Source organism: Sinohyriopsis cumingii, unplaced genomic scaffold, assembly GCF_028554795.1.
Source record: "Sinohyriopsis cumingii isolate HCF-2022 unplaced genomic scaffold, ASM2855479v2 utg002017l, whole genome shotgun sequence".
Lineage (NCBI taxonomy): Eukaryota > Metazoa > Mollusca > Bivalvia > Unionida > Unionidae > Sinohyriopsis > Sinohyriopsis cumingii.
Window position 1 is genome coordinate 948,515 of NW_028316105.1, and position 21,717 is coordinate 970,231.

Sequence of the window (21,717 nt, forward strand, 5' to 3'; positions counted from 1 at the left end):
ACTGGACAAAATAATATGGATTTATACAACAAAATGATCATGCTGTATGTGCTTTCTGTTGTGAAAGTGTTATGTGTCATATGTCTAGTGTACAAAAACACTATGAAACCAAACATCAATCTAAGTTTAAAAGTGAAGCCATCAAAAGGGCTATTTCTGGTTTCAAAGAAACAAACTAATATTTTGAGTCAAGCAGTTGGAATGAAGAATAAACCTACTGAATGAAGTTAAATAATTGTTCAGTGTGTGGCTTTGAAAGGCAAACCTTTTACAGATGGAGAGTACATCAAAGAAACCAAATAAAGAAACTATATTGTCTCGGATTCGAGAAATACCAGCTTCTGCAAGATCAAATGAGAGGCGCATAACTGATTCGGCTGAAAAGTTAACAGTTAAACAAACGACTGGATTAAATCAAGCTATTGTATTTAGTGTCGCTCTTGATGAAAGCATTGACTTGAATGACTTGTCACTCCTAGCTGTAGTCGCACGATATTGTGATGTGATTAATCGTATTTATGAAGAGTTGTGTTGCTTGTTAGCTCTTCATGATACAGCCAAAGCAGAGGACATTCTGACTGCATTCATAAGCTATTTCAAAAATCAGAACATCGAGTTGAATAAATTATTCTGTGTAACAACAGATGGTGCTGCTGCAATGGTTGGCAAAAAGAAAGGATTTGTCACACTTCTTGAGAATCATGTTGGATGTCAACTATTAAACTTCCATTGCATTATACACCAGGAGAGTTTGTGTGCAAAGATCTCATCATTGGACTTGCACTCTGTGATGGCAACTGTTGTTAAGATAGCCAACTGTATAGTTTCCCGCTCTTCATTGATTCACAGGCAATTCAAGTCTCTTCTACATGAAATTGAGAGTGAATATGCAGATCTGTTGTACAGCAATGTTCGCTGGCTTAGTCGAGGTAAAGTCTTGTATATATTCGTTTCTTGTCTGGAAGCAACTAAGGTGTTTCTTGATGAAAGAGAACAACATTTTCCGGAATTGAATGATGAGGACTGGCTGTTGAAGCTGATGTTTCTGACAGCCATAACGACACATTTAAATGAGTTGAACTTGCATTTACAGGGACAGGGTCAAACAGTACTCAAACTTTTTGTTTACTGGAAATGATTTGCGTTGAAACTGGACATATTTTGCCATGATATCAACACCAAAACAATCAAGTACTTCCCAAATGTGAAGGCTCATTCACATCGATTTACAGTGAATATAGATGAGCTTCAGAAGTACATTGAAGCACTCAAAATGGAGTTTGCTAAACGAAGTCAAGACTTTCAAATTTATGGACCCATATTTTCATACCTCATCAAGCCTGACTTGCTTGATCTGACTACTACCTAATTAGATCTGGATCTATTTAGGTGGATGGATAATGACGATTTTGAAATGCAGCATGTTGAATTTAAGACATCAGAATTATGGACATCAAAATTTTCCGAATTGGGAAATCTCTGGAAGGAAACTGCTTAGAAAAGTCAGCTGCTATTCTCAACTGCTGGACATCCCTCCCTGAAGCATCCATCAGTTTCATTTGCTCTACTTTCAGCTTTTGGTTCAACTTATACTTGTGAACAGATTTTCTATCACATGAAAGCTGTTTTAAGTCCACAAAGAAGTCGCCTAACACCTGAACACTCAGAAGCCTGTGTGAAGCTGAAAGTGACCAAATGTGTACCTGATATTGAACAATTAACCAAGAGCATGCAAGGACAAGGCTCACATTAATTGAGATACAGATTAATTACATTGAATTGAAGTTTTTATTTTTAATTTTTTTAATTAAACATTGATATAATAAATTTAAGATGAAATTTATTTGTTTTAATAGTAGTTTCATATATACGAGTACTTATATAATATATTAAAATATGGTAGAGCAGGTAGACATATAGACATATAGGAATATAGGTTGTTGGCACACTGAATGAATTAGAAATCCTACTTTGGCACACTATTATCAAAAGGTTGCCGACCCCTGGATTATGATGCAACAGCAGTAGCTGCATTAAAAGTATCACTTTCAGTATTATTTGTTTAGAGTTAACAGGCTCATACATTTTACATTCAACTTTACATTGATTTTGTTGCTTCAGTTTTGATTGATTAATTTGATGTGTCTATTAAACTGAATCACTCATTTAATAATTCACTTTGTTCTCATATTTTGTTGTTTATTTTTTTAATTATTTATTCATATAGTTAATTCTTCCTTGCTTTATTCATACACTTATTTTATATGGATACAAAGAGAAAAGAAAATGCGTCCACATTGGGATTCTTTAATTTATCAAATGTGGTTTATTTTAACAGCTATTTTCATATATAACACAAAATATATTACCAGTGTATATTCCACCATACACATTTTTAAATGATAATGCTAATTCTTTCGTAGAGTAGTGCTAAATTAAATATTATATAACTCATGATTATTCAGCATTTAACTTCATCCTTGTAGGGGCTTGGTTAATGTAAGTTAATTGTTGCAGTTATGTTCTGAGATGAATTTACTCACTTTTACTCTAAAACACAGTTTACGACAATACTGCATTTGGACATACAATTATGTCCACCGCAGTAGCCATTTTGAAAATCATTTTATTGCTACTCTTCTAGAACAAATGATATGGCAATGTTGTTTTCACTCAAATGCTTATTATGGTGTCTGGTTTGACATATTGACATGGAGTTTTTAATAGAAATTTTTTTAATGTCTAGTTTGTTATTCATGACAACAGTACATATCTGATGTCTAATACATGACAACAGTACATATCTGATGTCTAATACATCAGCCATGGTGGTCATCTTGAAACTCATATAGTTACTCCTGACTTAATGGTCATATCAAAAAGGGGTTTATGACTGAAAGACATCTTCTGATGCCTAGTTGGTCCAAATGAAAATGGTGCTGGTCTGATGTCCAATATAGCCACCACAGCAGCCATTGTAAATTTTGTTATAGCTACTCCTTCTAAACACAAAGCCATGTTGACATGGGGATTTACACCAGAAGACTTGAGATATTTACCAGGTCATAAATGAAAATGGTGCTATTGGCAAATCCATAGCTGCCACTGCTGCTTTTTTGAGAATCATTTATATTACTACTACTCCTGAATGGATGAAGCATGTACGTTTTACTCAAAGACATTTTATGCTATGATGTCTGGTTGGTCATAAAAGAAATTGGTTCCACACAGACATTAAAACCTCCAGTACAGACACCAAAAGGGTGTTTAGAAAATCTTATTATTGCCACTTCTTCCAGATGGCTGATAATATTGGAAATTTGCTTTTAGCATAAGACCTCTTATGTGTCTAGTTGGTCTTGGTGTGCTTCTGATATCCAATATGGCCACCATGGCAGCCATCTAAAACATTGTGTTGTTACTCTTTGTAAACGGAAAGCCATATCAAGGAGAATTCATATAATGTCTTGCTGGTCCTAAATTAAAATGGTGCTGACCTCCATGGTAACAATCCTGTTATTGCTACTCTTGAACAGAAAGTCATTTTCACAGGACATTTTCAAAATTGGAGTTCTCAAAAATTGTATTGTTACTCCTCAGAAATGGAAAGTAATATCAAAAGGAATTATTATAATGTCTTGTTCATCCGACAAAATAGTTGTTCTGAAAATCTTGCTGTCACAAGTTCCCATGTATTGATGGTCATATTGATATGGGTTTTTCAACATAATACTTTTAATGATGTTTGCTTGTCTCTATATGAAAATGGTTTTGATCATACATCTGATGTGTCCACCAGAGCAGCTAATTTGAAAAGCTTGTTATTGCAGTAGAATATTAGAGTTGGTTTCAACACACAGCGCCCGGCTGTAGAATGTCCATCATATTCCATGAAAAACGATGGAAAACACTGGAAAATTCTAGCATGGAAAACGCTGGAGTATTTGGACTAATATTCCAGCCTCTGTCCAGGGTAGGCTGGAAAACCCTGAACAATTCTTGCATGGAAAACGCTGGACAATTCTAGCATGGAAAACGCTGGAGTATTTGGACTATTATTCCAGGCTATGTCCAGGGTAGGCTGGAAAACCCTGGACAATTCTAGCATGGAAAACGCTGGAAAATTCTAGCATGGAAAATGCTGGAGTATTTGGACTAATATTCCAGCCTATGTCCAGGGTAGGCTGGAAAACCCTGGACAATTCTAGCATGGAAAACGCTGGAAAATTCTAGCATGGAAAACGCTGGAGTATTTGGACTAATATTCCAGCCTATGTCCAGGGTAGGCTGGAAAACCCTGGACAATTCTAGCATGGAAAACGCGGAAAACGCTGGAGTATTTGGACTAATATTCCAGCCTATGTCCAGGGTAGGCTGGAAAACCCTGGACAATTCTAGCATGGAAAACGCTGGAAAATTCTAGCATGGAAAACGCTGGAGTATTTGGACTAATATTCCAGCCTCTGTCCAGGGTAGGCTGGAAAACCCTGGACAAGTCTTGCATGGAAAACGCTGGAAAATTCTAGCATGGAAAACGCTGGAGTATTTGGACTATATTCCAGGCTATGTCCAGGGTAGGCTGGAAAACCCTGGACAATTCTAGCATGGAAAACGATGGAAAACCCTGGACAATTCTAGCATGGAAAATGCTGGAGCATTTGGACTAATATTCCAGTCTTTATCCAGGGTAGGCTGGAAAACCCTGGACAACACTAAAATTTAGCTGAAAATTGTTGAAATATTTTATGAAAACGAGATTTTTAACAGTGATGCAACTTTTATTTGATGATAATTTCAAGAAGAACATGATCCAAATTACCCCAACCAACTCCTTGTATTGACTGTGATGTTTAGTAACTTTTAAACAAGGAAACAAAAATTAAAAACTATACTTGTCACTGGTAGCTTAATAGGTTGTGCACTAGTATTCAGCAGACAACATGGCTTAAGTTGTCATAAATATCGCTACACTTCTACTGGTGTGTCATAAAATCCAGATTACTGGCTCCTTAACATCATCCGAGTTTCTAAAAATATGTTCTCTTACTCTAGTTATAGTTTGAATTTATTCTGAAGCAATCTTAACAACAAAATAACAGAAATTCACGTTAATTTCTATCTCAATTTTAATTAAAAAAATTTAAAATATTTTTTTTTACACGTGTTGTTTCATAGTTCATTCACCACATTTCTTATTTTTCTGTTGTCACCACTGGAGTCTGTGGAAGTGATGGTACTCTTGATGGTTTAACCAAATCGCAAAGCTTCTATCTCACCATCACCTCCCCAATGTTATACTTCTCCTTCATGATTTCTGAAATACAAATCATTGTATATTAACGAATAGAATCAAGCAAGATTTCAAATTTATTTCAATCCCATATATATATATATATATATATATATATATATATATATATATATATATGGAGAGAGAGAGAGAGAGAGGGGAGTGAGAGAATGAGAGTTATGCCTGAAACATTTCATGCAATTACAGTACTTTTACAATACCTGAGGTTGGTAATTGTAACGAGGCACTTGGCTTGATGACTAACTTGATAGGCTTAAAAACCTGTGGTTTCCACCACAAATTAAACTGGCTACCTAACTGCTCCTGTGGCCCAAGTCTAAGTGGTTAGAGCGCCTGCTACGGGTGTGAGAGGTCACAGGTTTGAACCCTTAACCGAGTCATACCAAAGACTTATTTAAAAAATGGTACTATTAGCTGCCTTGCCTGGTGCTCAGCATTAACCCTTTACCTCATGCAAGCGTCTTTTGACGCCTCTACTCCATTCACGTGGAAGCGCCTTTTGACGCCTGCTGTAAACATCAGCCATTTTAAGCTGGTTTTCATAGCGCCACCTTCAGGGAAAACCCCCATTTAGATACTACATTCATTTCTGTGAATGACAATTACATCAGATCACGTGGTCACTGTTTATGCCCTGGTCGAAATCTGCTATTTAAAGTAACTGGGTCATAATCTCCACTCTCCAAAATGGAGGTCGCGGATTTGATTCAGTACTTAGGAAGTTTTCACGATTAGAATCAGAACTACGAAAGATTCAATAACTTAGGTAAAGGCTCTGATATTGATGCAGGCAGCAATTAGTTTTCATAAATTATCAAATTCAGATGACTTAGTGATGTAGATGCAGACAACAAATTGTAAATTTCAAGTATGAGAAATGGCAGCTACGATTGGTCACGCAGCCTCACTGACATGACGGTGAATGAGTCCTCTCAAGATTTTAAAGCACGTAAAAAATTCTTCAGTGAAAAATAATTATGCAGCTATAACAATCAGACTTTTAATCTTAAATTTTTCCACACATAATAGATGTGTACCAAAAATGTAAAATGGTTACAATTGCTGTTTAACATAAAATACACTACAATGCTTAACAGTTAACAGGCAGGCCTATGCGTATGGAGTCATATAGGTAACGGGTGCTCTATTTATAGCATGCTGCACTTTGTAATTATGCTCTATAAGGTAAACGGTTAAAAGGTTAGTGTTAGGACTGGTCAACCTGGTGTCAAGATAATGTGAATGGGTGGGAGACATTATGCTACACGTCTGTGGCATGATATCCCAGTGCTAGACATCACTATAAATTGCCACACTGCAGACATCGTAGCGATGTGACTAAACATTTGTTAAAGCTACGTTACTAAACATCTGAATCACGCACACACAAACTGGCTACCATATACATGCAGTTGTGATTATACCATTTAAACTGAAAGTAGATTTACATTGTCCATTTGAATATTGCCTGTCTACACTATAATGTTTCAAGTAGTAGTTGTGGATACATTTAAATTTCATAATAATGTTCCAGCCTTAGTTCATAAAAAAATTTTGTTACAATTTGGCATATATTTTGTCATAGGTTAACAAAGTTTAAAACGCATGGTTAATAATTTAAAATATACCATAAATTATTTGAATTCTGGACTGGTCTTGGAGAGGTGGCCTTGTGTGTGCTTATTATTGGCTCTTGCCCCAGTTAGTGTCTTGCCAATATATTCAACAGAGCTGTACAGCATTCTGAATATTTATCTAGCAGCTTTGTTAAAATCCAAAAATCTGACATATTTCTGCCTCATGCTGGGTGTGAAAAAAAATTTAATCCAAATTTTCACCATGATGATTCATATGCACTAAGTTTCTGATATATTTACTTATCTATATACACAACTCCAGGTTACAGCTAATGTTCTAGACATTTGAATTTGAAACAAATGTGGTATTACCTCTCGCTTGCTTAATTCAAAATTAAAAGATCGAAGAATTTCAATGAAGCTGTCGCCATCAAGTTGTTTACATAACTGTGCCTTGCCACTTTTTTCTGAAATTAAAGGACACAAACTAAACAAGTATTTTTGGTGAGGAAAATTGATAATCATTTCCAACAGTTTACAACTGTACATTCTTATTAATTATACAATAAGTTACTATTAAATATTACTGAAATGGCTGAATATAAATTGGATAGACAGAAACAAGCCATAATCTGAATTGAAGATTAATTGGAAAAGAGATCTACCCGTATATTTCCGAGTCACAGTCTAAAATTAATTAAAACAAATATAACTTATTGCTACAAATAGCACACTATCTGGAAAATAATAACGAAAATGTAAAAAATACATATACCAGTCAGATCATTAATAATATCAAGGGTGAATAAAATTTAAAGTGAAATTTACAATTTGGAAATATATATTCGCAAGGCCGGCACGTACGAACTTTTTTGAAAGACAGACACGAGATGAGTGGTCATTGTGCATTAGGATAAGTAAAAAATGTTGCCAATTATGTAAACAAAGCTTAAAACATAACACATACCTTTCAATATCCTTACAAGTTTGACGTTTAATTTATCAGTCTTCAAACAGCATAAAAAAAAGAAATTGTTCCATAGGATATATTTCGTAATAGCTTTCCGTAAATTTACGTCACGCGAAGTCTTTCGCAGCTAAGGTACTTGGCGGCCGTGCAAATAATTTTGCTACAACTGGACTGAGTAATGACTTACCTGCTATTTTCGCAATAATACACTCATGGTATCCCTTGAATGCACGACAAACCGCCATCACTTTCTCTCCCGTGCGATATTCCTTCATTTCTTTTCGTGGCGAGTGTACGTCAGCCATACAGATTATGCCTCATTCACCCATATAACCAGTGATATTTCTGGTTCAGTGGTCATCTTAAAATCCTGGGATATTTTATATTTTACAATTTCAATGACACTCCAATCGAAAATTGCGCCCAAATTCTAGACTGGTTATCCAAAGCGTTTTACGGTGCCAAATTTGGAACCAAACTTTACAGAAACGGTTTTTTTTTGTTTTTGTTTTTCTTTTTTCTTTTTACAGAAAATTTGGTTCTAACGCATGAAATCGAAATATGCCGGCTTTTTCAATGTAGTAATTGGTTAAAAAAAAATAAGTACATAATTTTATATCCCATCATAGTCAGCTTCATCAGCCATCATCATACGGAACAACCTCGGCTATTTCTGCGTGACAAAAACGTGACTCCGATACGTGAAGGCGAATACTTGACAGAAAAATCAGACATTTTGTTCTCTTTTGATTTATGATTTATCTAAAGAGTTAATATCTATACATCGGATACCAACGCCGTGATTTGGATATGTTGGGGAATGATTGGTTTACAGTAAAGTGGTTTTAGAAGACAAAGTTTACGACCAGGAGGCAATATCGTGTCGAGGTGTGGAACACAAATGGAAAGAACACAAATTGGACACCCAAATATTATAGGTGAGTATGAAATAAACGGAGTCTCGACTTTATCTCGTTTGCCCAAGTATAAACTGACTATATGATTAACCGCCCAACACTATATATGTATGACTGATAATTAAATTGTAAGCAAGTATTTAAATAAATGTGAAAAGATATACAAGGTCAAAAACAAGTTTCCTTTTGCACCAGTTTTAAAATTAGAGTAGGTATTTTTGTTTTTCAATATATATGTATATATAACTTTCAAAGCAACCTAATTTGTGGAATTTTATTTTAACAGCCATAACCTTGTAATTGTCAGTCTTGGAAATGTTAACTCCAGTGATACATGTAAGCCCAAACAGGGTTTGCTCTGGTATTATGATAAAAGTTGTGAATTTCTTGAGTATTTATAGATCTAGTCCAAAAAGGTCTTTAGGTTACTGCTAAATTTTCAGACTGCTACATATATAAGTAAAATCATAACTTAAGTAACTTAAGTCCTGGAAAAAGAAATTTTGAAAAATTTCACATTAATCTTAGCAAGATTAAAATGTACACAAGTTTTACCATGAAGATGATTTTTGAACGATATGTTAATGTTTTAATCAGTCTGACTGTACAGTCTGTAACCATTTTAATGCTGTTTGTGTATTACAGGTACTGGTGTTCAGGACAAAATATATAAGCAGTTTGAAGTTAGTTCCACAAAGTCCATTCCTAAAAGCACCATGTACTGGAGGAAGAAAAAACAATGGTAATTCCAGGAGTAATAGAGAGTTTTTTACATTTTAAATAATGTCTGCAGCTGTCTCCCACAACAATGTTTATTTGTGTGAAGATAAGCATTATTCTTTATACATTTGTTCTTACCTAGTACATTCACAGCTTAACATGGCTCATATCTTAAACACAGTTTCATTACTATATCAATAATTTAAGGAATAAACAAATTTCACTGTACAACACTAACTGGAATTTTCAGAGTTCAACAAATTCTGAGTATATGGTGAAATCTTTCAGTATTTACAAACAGAATATTCAATGTACGTGTTTGAACAGAACATTCACTCTGTATGGGTTATCCAACACACCATACACAATATATGCACAATGTACACCATATTTAACCAAATCAGCCAATTACAGAAATTCCAGGAAATATCTGATCAGTATTGATTCTTGCAGAACAAGATATAATAATTTATTGTTATGCATTGTCATACTTCAGTTTTTAATTATTTAAAATGTTAAATTTTTACTTTCATTTTTCTTATAATGCCCTAAAACGTTATGAAACTTGAGTTGTTTTTCTGAAAACATCACATACATTTATGAAGTGTATGTTGTATCACATGTACTTTGTATGATTGAGTATATTATTGTGTATCAATTACTTGTCATTTACATGCATTCATTGTGTATCATGTTTGCATTACCCATGTTTAAATGATGCATGCATTAACATTGGATTTGTCAAACTAAACTACTGTAACAGTGTAATATTAACTGTACGTATTCAATTCCCACAACAAAACAATAATGTTTGAATGTTAAGATTTTAATATGAATTATACATGTTCACTAAAATTTGTATTTCTCATTACAGTGTTGTTGATCTAGGTGAATCCAGTTCTGTTGGTCTTGGATATTATGAAATTGGTGACAGTACGTAATACTAATCTTCAGATGTAATGAGAATATCAACAGATGAACCAACTAGATATGGTGACAGTGACATGAGTTTTTCATCTGACTCAGAAGAAAGTATAGAGTTTTAATCAAGTTCAGACGATGAACAGTATCATCAGGTGAATGAAGCAACTCAGTCTTACCCATCCCATGTCACAGATCCCCCACTTTATGTCATAGCCCCATAACAAGATATGTATTGTAGTGAAATCACAAAGTCTGAACATGTTATTGTTCTTGGGGCTTTGCCAACAAGACATAATTTGTCAGATGCTAAATATGTGACTTTTTGGACTTAATTCAGTTGCATCTTCCTTCAGCAAACACAGGATTGACAATTGTCAAAGATTTGAAGGAAAAATGTGAATTCAGTAAGGAGTATCTCAAATACAATTTTTATTGTGAGATCTGCAAAAAATTGTACTCCGATAAAGAAGAAATGTGTGAAACTGGGGGCTGTACAGGTGTACATAACTAATAATTATGAGCGAACATCTCTTTGGAATGAAGTTGGCTCTGACAAGAAAGAAGACTTCCTTTCATCATCAAAAATAGGATCAAGTGTCTTCAAGAACCTATTATTGTTGTTGAAATTGGAAATGCCATTTATGGTACTGTTCTCCCCAGTCATCATGAAAAGGACTAAAATGGCTCTCACCATTGCACAGCAGAATTTCATACTTATACACTGTAGTGTCAAGCTCAAGTGGTGAATAGATTTGGACATATTTATGATTTTATATGCACCAGATATTTTCTGGTCAGGATTTAACTAATTTTTCAGGATATCTTATCATACATGTATAGTTTGTGTTACACCAACATTTTTGTATAGTGATGTTCTTTTGATAATGAACATTTAATTACATGTGTGGTACATACAATAAATGATGTACTACTTCAACACTTGTAGTTTGTTTTTTTAAAGCAGGGGTCAAGTGTGTGTGTGTGTATGGTTTAGTTTGTTTATTTGACTAGTGTCCTCTATTTCTCAGTATATATTTATCATAGGTTTGAAATAATAGTTTAGTTTCAAGTTCAAAAATCTGTGTTACAGCGCAGTTTAGTCATGATTGCTCTTTCTTTAGGTAATTCAAAATAATTCTTTGTACCAATCTTGAAAATTGACTAAGTTCTTTTCCAGGGTTTTCCATGCTGAAATTTATCCCAAAAATTCTAAGTCCAAACTGTCCATCCTTTTCCAGGGTTTTCCATGCTGAAATTTATCCAAAAAATTCTAAGTCTAAACTGTCCATGCTTTTCCAGGGTTTTCCATGCTGAAAAAAATTCAGAGTCCAAACTGTCCATCCTTTTCCAGGGTTTTCCATGCTGAAATTTATCCAAAAAATTCTAAGTCTAAACTGTCCATTCTTTTCCAGGGTTTTCCATGCTGAAAAAAATTCAGAGTCCAAAATGTCCATCATTTTCCAGGGTTTTCCATGCTGAAAAAAATCAAAGTCCAAAATGTCCATCGTTTTCCAGGGTTTTCCATGCTGAAAAATTTCAAAGTCCAAAATGTCCAGCATTTTCCAGGCATGTCCAGCATTTTCCAGGCACAATGTCCAGGCTTTCCATGCTAAATTCTGCAGAATATTTCATTTTTCCATCATTTTCCAGGGTTTTCCATGTTTTTCCATCGTATTCCATCCTTTTCCAGAGTATACGATGGAAAAAGTACAGCCGGGCTGAGTTTAAAGGAAGAAATTCTTTTTTGCCCAGTTGAGCATCAGTCTCATCTTGTTGTATTTAAGATATGTTATATTAGCTTTTGATATTGTTCAAACATGTCCTTCAGTACTTATTTAACTTAAATTTGAGTGACTTCATATTTCTTCACTTTTTACATGATGGGTATTATAATCTCATTTTTCTTATTGTATTTGGACGACAATTACAGCATCCGAAAGGAATGACTTGAATGAAATAAAAATGACACTATAGGCACTCACTTCTGGAAAAAGATTTCATATATTTTTATTATGTCATAACAATTTTGTTTGAAGAATTCATTTAGATTACATGAGTCAGATGATAGCTTTACACGAGTCAGATGATAGCTTTACACGAATCAGATGATAGCTTCATCCATAGCTTCTTTATTATATTACAGTAGAACCTGCATTGAAAGACCACTGCTATGTCAGATTAGGTAAAAAAAAAATATGTGTTTCCGGTTGTTTAATTGTCCTAGTTTTTCGTTGCCGACTCTGGCACTTATTTTCTCCAGGGTAAAAATATATAATCTCAAAATTGATTGTGCATCAATATACTAATCATTATAATACATAATGTTATAAAATTCTGAAATTGATTTGTGTATCTGTGATTTGTGCATCTTATTGAGTCGGTTTATCCTGGTACTTGAAGCGCTTAGTACATTATACATTCTAATCATTATAATATATATAATGTTTATAAAATAAACAAAAATATTTTAAAAAATTAAAAGAATTTGTATTATTTCCGATTGATTTGTATATCTAAATGAGCTGATTTGTCCCAATTCTTTTTGAAGCTTAGTATATTATATATATATATATATATATATATATATATATATATATATATATATATATATATATAGTTTAAAACTATTGCCTTATTCACTCGTTGTATAAATATTTCATTAAAAGGAAACCTGGCAGGCTTAGTTTCCTTTTATTGAAAAATGTATACATCTTGTGATAAATTCATGATTCATTGAAGATAATACATACATATTTATATATGGCTGTTTTAAATCATGTGATATTTTTTGTGTGCAGATATGACAGGTAGGACCATATCAGCACAATAACCATGGCAAGTTCCAGTGGTGGCTCTTACACATCCAGCCAGGAGACAACACACTTTGCACGCATTTGCAGAATAGTGGTTGATGTGTTAAGAGACATTCTCTGGCAGGTGCTAATACATGAAATTCCTACAGCTGATCTACCGAACCGAGTTCAGGCAAATCAAACGAAATTGGGAAAACTTGATGCAAAGATAAAGAAATGGTTGTGTGGCATATCTCCTTCCTCACCTGAGATTCCCATTGCCGAAAAGTTTGATGTCAGCTCACTTTACACATTAATAAGGAACCTTTGTAAGCATGTCCCAGCTCCAAGCACAAAGTGGGGAAAAACTCCACCCCCAGGTGGAACAGCATTGGGCGATGACATAGAGAGAGTAAGAGATTTCAGGAATACTCTTTATGGCCATGCAACACAGGCTAATATAGGCACTGCAGATTTCAACAACCTTTGCAGTGATATTAAGAACGTTGTCAGCAGGTTTGATGCATACTTTCGTTCCAAATCCATGAAATGTGATTTCATAAGGGATGTTGATACCATTCTCACATGCACTATGGACAAACCCCTTCAGGATACATACATTGACAAAATGAAGGAAATTGCTGTTTTATCAGGTAAGAACATACTTTAATCTATAATTCCAGTTATTCACAGAGCAGGACATGAATACTTTACAAACATTCTATAGGATGGAAATCTGAATTGAAAGTTCATATATGAAATCATTGTGTTCTTCTTGATCAAATTTTCAGCATGATTTTGGTCCACTGTTTAATTTTTGTATACATGGTTAATAAAAAAATGATTAATCCACAAATATAATTATGGCGAAGTTTTGAAAATAGAATTTTAAGTCTTTACCTGCAAAATGCAAACTTTTCATTTATTTATGCATCATTTACTAAACTTGACTCATTTTATGCCAGTATTTAGAACCAAACTTGCAGTTGGTGTTTTAAATGTGATAGCTTTTAGTTGTATTTAAGGAAAATGTACAAGTGACAGCCAAACAAAACGTGGAAGAAAACAAAAATAGATTTGCCATTTGAAGCCATTGATTCTGCTTTCTTTTCCATTTTATATTTTGTTAATATTTTTCTTGATGAAAACATCAAGGCCAGTAAGATTGAAGTATGTAATTCTTTTTATAGGCGACTTCGACATTGCATACAATATATATTTGAACAAGTCTAACAGTATATTACTTTCCTAGTTTTTTTATCTCATTTTGAAGGTTGAATTGTAGAGAAAACAACATTTACTTGTGTGCTTGTTTACACTTACCAGTGTGATGGGTTTGAAGATTTATTACAGTTAATATTATTCTGCTCATAAGCCAATCAATTTTATAGACTGATGTACACCTTAAGGTATTCCAAAGACTTTAGTGTATGTTTGTGAAACGATATGTAAGGAAACTAGTCTTGCTATAGCAATATTAGAAAATATATAAAGGATACTATTACTTCAAAATATTAGGAATTGAAGAATGTGAGAATTAGCTACAGAGAAGTGGGTAACAGCAAACACTTGTATGTACATTTAGGCAGACTTGTGCACCCTTCTGCATTTTTCCATATTTTGTATGTGAAAAAAAGCAAAAAGTGAAATTTGACTTTCAAGTGCCAAATCTGATTTTGTGCAAGGTAATAATACAAAAAAAACAATTATTTAGTACATGCGAAACTAACATAAACGAAGTGCAAAAGATCAAGCAAAAACAGCCAGGCTTAGCTCTATATTAAATACGAGGGTTGTGTGTAAAATGCTCTGACTAGGCATATCTATAGGGCATCTTTGTGCTCCATCTGTAGTGTAAACAGCATGTCTGAGTGGAGTTTGGAAAAGGATCTTAAGATGACATCTATGAGGAATAGAGTGGCAAAAGAAGAATCAACTTTAGTCAGTGTCATGAAGAGATGAGTACAGCTGTGCACCACATACCTGCCTTCCGCAGACTATGTGAGACACTGTATTTCCATTGAGAGTGGTGGTGAAAATGACTTGTCTCACTACATAAAATCAGAGAAGCATAAAGAGATCGACATGGCTAGAAAATCATTACCAATTACATTGTTCTTTTCGCGTAGGAAACATTCAACCAGCTGCAGTATGAATCATTCCTCGCATTAAAAGTTAAAAGATGCAATAAGGATTTTTTGGTAGTTTGGTCCATTACCAATAGTGTGCACTTGTCAAGAGTACTGAAAACTGACATGAAATACTTAAAATTTCCCTAAAAATACTGAAAAGAGTTTTGCGGGGGTGTGCAGGTCTGATATAGATGAATGCAAATATGTGTGGATGAAATGATAAACCAATGTAATTTTGATTTGGATTCAAATCCTTCCATCAGTCTTTCGAGTTTGCCTGTATGCTGTTCTTAATTAGGATACTCAAGGCATATATTTTAGTAGTGAGCATACTGGATTGTCACTTAATGCATTTCATTCAAGTACATAAAAAGGTGACTTTCTATAATTCATCTTTCAAAAGCATGGTGTCTTATAATTAAAGATTCGAATTCAGTTCATAATGATTGTCTGTAAACAATACTATTGTTTTTCTCAGATGATTTGGAAAATGTAAAGCAAAAGGTTGGCAGTGTAATGCAGCAAGTTGGTGATTTAAAACTGGAAGTTGGTGTTGATAGACAGAAGGTTGGCATTATCAAGTATGATGTTGATGATGTTAAGCAGGAAGTTAGTGATCTGCAACATAAAGTTGGCAGTGTAAAGCAGGATGTTGATGATGTAATGCAGGATGTAGGCAATGTAATGCAGCAAGTTGTTGGTTTAGAGCAGGAAGTTGGTGACGCAAAACAGGATGTTGTTGATGTAAAGCACGATGTTGGTGATGTTAAGCAGGAAGTTAGTGATCTGCAACATAAAGTTGGCAATGTAAAGCATGATGTTGGTGATGTTAAGCAGGAAGTTAGTGATCTACAACATGAATTTGGCAGTGTAAAGCAGGATGTTGATGATGTAAAGAAGGAAGCTGGTGAGCTAAAACATGAAGTTGGTGATGTAAAACAAGAAGTTCATGATGTAAAGCATGATGTTGGTGGCATGATGCAGAAAGTTGGCCATGTAATGCAGCAAATTGTTGGTTTAGAGCAGGAAGTTGGTGATGCAAAACAGGATGTTGTTGATGTAAAGCACGATGTTGGTGATGTTAAGTGGGAAGTTAGTGATCTACAACATGAAGTTGGCAGTGTAAAGCAGGAAGTTGGTGATGCAAGACAGGATGTTGTTGATGTAAAGCATGATGTTGGTGGCATAATGCAGAAAGTTGGCAATGTAATGCAGCAAGTTGTTGGTTTAGAGCAGGAAGTTGGTGATGCAAAACAGGATGTTGTTGATGTAAAGCACGATGTTGGTGATGTTAAGCAGGAAGTTAGTGATCTACAACATGAAGTTGGCAGTGTAAAGCAGGATGTTGATGATGTAAAGAAGGATGCTGGTGAGCTAAAACATGAAGTTGGTGATGTAAAACAGGAAGTTCATGATGTAAAGCATGATGTTGGTGGCATAATGCAGAAAGTTGGCAATGTAATGCAGCAAGTTGTTGGTTTAGAGCAGGAAGTTGGTGATGCAAAACAGGATGTTGTTGATGTAAAGCACGATGTTGGTGATGTTAAGCAGGAAGTTAGTGATCTACAACATGAAGTTGGCAGTGTAAAGCAGGATGTTGATGATGTAAAGAAGGACGCTGGTGAGCTAAAACATGAAGTTGGCAGTGTAAAGCAGGAAGTTGGTGAGCTAAATGAGGAAGTTGTTGACGTAAAACAGGAATTTCGTGATGTAAAGCATGATGTAATGCAGCAAGTTGGTGGTTTAAAGCAGGAAGTTGGTGATGTAAAGCAAAAAGGAGAAAGTGTTGCAAAAGGTAAGATATGTACATAAGATACTCACCATTTTAGTAAGCAATTAAATATTTGCTCTTGATCCTGATTTATATGTTTTCTCAAATGATATAAACCTAACAATTTTATTTGTTGTTGGTTTTGTTGATGCATGCATCAGAAGATGAAAAATGTTTCTTTAAATTATCTATTCAATTGGAAGTTAATTTATCTGATTATATGCCTGTTTTCTTTCATCAATCATGACTCTTCCAAAATCTGTCTTGGGATGTCCTGTGCTGATAACATGGTACCAGGCTTACATAATTGACCTCTAAGGTTTTCTTTTGAGAATCTTCACAATATGTGCAGATTTTAAGCACAAAGTACACTGTAGCGATGTTTCTCATCATTAGAAATCTTACACACTCAAATCACTACTACCCCACAAATCCAGCCTCCCAGAAAAGCTATAAGTTTTCTGATCACCTGGGTGGCAGATTGATCTCATGATATTGGGGTTGGTGACAAATCCTGTGAATGTCCCAGTTACTACTTCCGCATGTGCAGAGTTATATGCTTTGAACAGAGAATCCTTGCAAAATCCATTACCAGTTTTAGGAAGTACTGCCCATTAAAAAGTTGGAGGAGTTTTTGCTTTGAAGGGAAGTATACTCCATCTGATACTTCCAACTTTTTTTCTTTGATGACATTTTGGCTCACAATGGGTTAGAACAATTACTTCAAGCATAGCATTTGAGAGAAACTGTTCTCTGACATTATCCATGCCATGGGATGGAGATCAGAGTTGCCCTTCGCTAGCTTTTATTGCAACAATCTTTCATCCCAAAAGGCTCTGTTTGATCTGGTATGACCTTGGCACAATAGATTACCTTCCTGAGTCATCCAAAAATATCATAAGGACTTGGCTTTATGTCTTTCTCTGTATTTGTTGGAGGGAAAATTGTTCTCTTTAGAAGTCGCTCTCCAACATACGGAATCTATTATCTGGTCAGGTTATCTAGAAGCTGTCTGACAAACATTATGGGGTTGGACATGGTATCTTCGGATTAAGGGAATGAACCTCCCACCACCTTTTACCTTTTCTCCTATGGTGTTATGATCGGGTAATGTATGTAATACTCATGCACCCTTCCACCCTCCAGTTACATCCATATAGAGAGGCATTCATGGGATTTGCTGCCAATCCTAGTATTAAGGGATGATCACTGTAACTGTCATCTAGTTAGGCGGCTAACATTTAGCTTTTTTAGCTAAAAGTGCTGTTTTTGCAAGGTACTTAAGTTCTCCTAATGTATTATGATTAGGTAAATATTATTGAAGAAGCATATTTTACAATAGAAAATTGGCCTTTGTTTATGATTCTGATTGTTTAATAATCACATTTTTAACTTTTTAATTTTCAAACAAATTGCCCACTTCTGTAACATTCTTCAGGCATAGAACACATGACAAAAATTGGTGCAGCAAGTTTTAGCACCTGCACTCATTTGAACACACACACTAATAAATTAATAATAACACCATGGATTGAAATACTTTATCATCATAATATCTGAATTGCCTTTTTGAAGGCATATAATAATACCCTCGTTAAAAATACATGTTAATAATATAAGATCATGACACCAAGCAAATGCTTTCCATTAATGATTACTTACAACCCTGATGCCCCAAGTTGATAATGGATCACTTGGAAGCATTGAAATTTTCTGAGCATCTCAAAAGCATAATTAACGAAGTTTCCAGAAGAAGAAATTAAATCTCAAGGAATGTCGCTACATGCAAAAGCAATTTGAGACTATGGATGCAGTCACTTACAAATGCTGCCTAATCTTTAATCAGATGCTTCAGTCCAAATTGTTAAAAGATTTGACTGACAGGAATTAGCTTTACTAAATTGCAAATGTTTAGACTTGAGATAAAGATTGATGTATCTTCTGAAAGATATAATTTGTGTCATTCAATACCTTTGTGAAAACATTGGCATCATAAAACGAATGCATAACCACAAGAGTTAGATTCACAGTAAAATCAATGTGAAAATTTTCAACAACTACAAATCCACTGGTAATTCAGCACTACCCTCAAGATGCAGTCACTGAGTCTACTGGTAACCTGGCTTGACTGCTTTAGAATGTACATGTAATAAAGGATGGCATCAGGTTTTAGCTGAGAGAATTGGTCTCAATGAAAATATAAAAATCCCACTGCAGGCTTGCAAATGTTTCAGTTCAGCATCAGTTTATTAACTGAAGCCAAAATCCTTGCAACAGTTCAGTATGCTGCCAGGGCTTCTGTTAAATCAATATTTTATGGAGTCCCAAGGACCCCCCCCCCCCCACATTTGAATTTTATAGGGTCCTTACAAGATGTTAAAGGGTTCCACTTTATAGTTTCTACAGTAAGTTGTGTGCTGTATATGTGTGCAAGTGTGTGTGTGTGTGTCAGTGAGAGAGATGGTGGTTTCAGTAGAATTTTGGTAAAAAGAAGAGTTTCACCAGCAAAAGTTGCAGTACCCTCTCATATGCATGTTGGGTATACATGTAGTGGGGCAATGGGTCTTAATTACAGAACTGAATGATTGTATATTTAGTTAAAAAATTTGTAATGAAAATTCTTGTGCTTAATCCCAAGTACTGTATTTCATTACTCTCATATTCTTCTTTTAAAGTTTGTAAAAATGGTGTTTATTTGTCCTTTTTTGTGATTGACCTGATGAAGCTGGGTTGGGACTGGATTAGTGAAGACACCCAAACTGCATTAATAAGATGTTTATTTATAAACGCAAATTAAATATTAACAAATCTGACACCATTATAAACAAAAAGATAGGAAAAATTTCAAGTTCATAATATTGAACTTTCAACAACAAGTAACTCAACGAAAGCTCGAACATGAATTTAATGAATGGAATTTTAAACAGATGTGAATTTTGTCCTATCACTGATCAACAAATAAAAGTATATGATCTACACCCCAATATAAACAAGGTCTTATTAAGCACCAAGGGATATAGGGATATGTGTTACTGCACTTGCCTTCTACTCATTGGTGAGAAAATACAAGTCCAGTGTTATGTTCAGTATTGGATTTATTGTGCATTATTGGGTTGATAGGTGGAGATTGAGACATTTGTCCTTGCTTTATTACATACACCCTACAAATACAATAAAAAATACATTTACTACAATATCAAATAATATCGTCATCAGTGCATTATTGTTCTGCATGTTTTCATTGATTCTCTTTACAATACATTCAATACGGATAACTTAAAATTCTATGTGTTTATTAATTATCCATCTAGAGAGATACTGGATCAACTAAACCTAAACAACAGTCAGTGTTTAGAGCAAAAGTAGGGAACATACAGACAGACAGACAGACAAAGGTATAGACAGAACAATATGCTAATAATAAAATGCAGGTTAATAACCTGTTAAAATGTATTAAAATACATCAACATGCATTCCCGAGAACTATGCAGAGTACATATAAAATAAACTATTACAATAATCATATTATAAATCTATTTACCTTATCATATGGGACAAATTCCAATTTACATCTTGCAAGCACAAGAATCATCAGGCACTATAATGCAATGCCATGACCACCACCCTTCAGAAACTCTAATGGACTGACCACTAATATGCTGTTCATACTATGTTGTTTATACAGACAAGTAGCAAACTAACCAATCAGAAAGTTGTTTGCCACTTGTCATACAGTAGAACAACCCAGCATGACCAGCAATCAGGCTAGTTGCGTTGCTCAGTGAACAAAACTCTTAACAGGTAAGCCTGGTTCAAGGTTATGGCTAAATATGTGTAAAATGAGAATAACACAATAATTGCAACTGATGACTGTATTTCACTCAATAATAAACATTAACTACATAAAATAATAAAATACCTATTTCTGCCTAATTAAAACATGAATATAAAATTATAAAACATATGCTCCTGCTACATGTGTATGAATTTATGAATCTATTGCTCATATAACGATATTGAAGTGGGAATGCATGAAATTACGAATCTACCACTCATAATGATATTGAAATGGGAATGCATGTAATTTTGCTCAGATAGCAATAGTGGAAATAACAATGACATGGAACACATAATATATATATATATATATATATATATATATATATATATATATATATATATATATATATATATATATAACTATCGTGGTGCCCATTTGACGTCCAACATGTAACTTTGGTTCCACTCGCTCTAGTCACATTTAACACAGACCCGATGGTCGCAAAGCCCTGGTCCTTCACATTGAGAACACCAGTACACTCTTCCGAACCAACGTTGCCAGACACAGCGTACACGTCACAAGGAACCACACAGAGTTCTGTGACTTCACATCACCAAACCATATATAAGGTGGCTAAAATTATAACAACTAAACCGTGTAGTTCATGACAAGTTTAAGTACTTCTGCATTGATATATGTTGCACATACGCGCACATGAATTCGTTACCCATTACATTAATCGTTCAATGCGTGCAGCGTATAATTAAATTCAATTTGTTCAGTTACAACAAATAGCTAACTCGAACCAGACTATAGTATTTC

The 21,717-nt window shown here is 34.5% G+C and overlaps 1 protein-coding gene and 2 long non-coding RNA genes across 3 annotated transcripts; 2 read left to right on the forward strand and 1 right to left on the reverse strand.

The window, feature by feature from the left end:
• Positions 1 to 274: 274 nt before the first annotated feature.
• On the forward strand, positions 275 to 1,138 carry LOC149771237 (general transcription factor II-I repeat domain-containing protein 2A-like). Its single transcript, XM_089948686.1, has one exon. The coding sequence runs from the start codon at positions 275 to 277 to the stop codon at positions 1,136 to 1,138; it is 864 nt and encodes a 287-aa protein (XP_089804812.1).
• A 3,619-nt stretch (positions 1,139 to 4,757) lies between these two features.
• On the reverse strand, positions 4,758 to 8,316 carry LOC149771238 (uncharacterized). Its single transcript, XR_016418384.1, has 3 exons — positions 8,046 to 8,316; positions 7,261 to 7,355; positions 4,758 to 5,314 (listed from the first exon to the last, which is right to left on the reverse strand). It is a non-coding gene; the product is annotated as an uncharacterized LOC149771238 (long non-coding RNA).
• A 344-nt stretch (positions 8,317 to 8,660) lies between these two features.
• LOC149771239 (uncharacterized) lies at positions 8,661 to 12,131 on the forward strand. Its single transcript, XR_016418383.1, has 3 exons — positions 8,661 to 8,796; positions 9,421 to 9,517; positions 10,370 to 12,131. It is a non-coding gene; the product is annotated as an uncharacterized LOC149771239 (long non-coding RNA).
• The last annotated feature ends 9,586 nt before the right edge of the window (positions 12,132 to 21,717 follow it).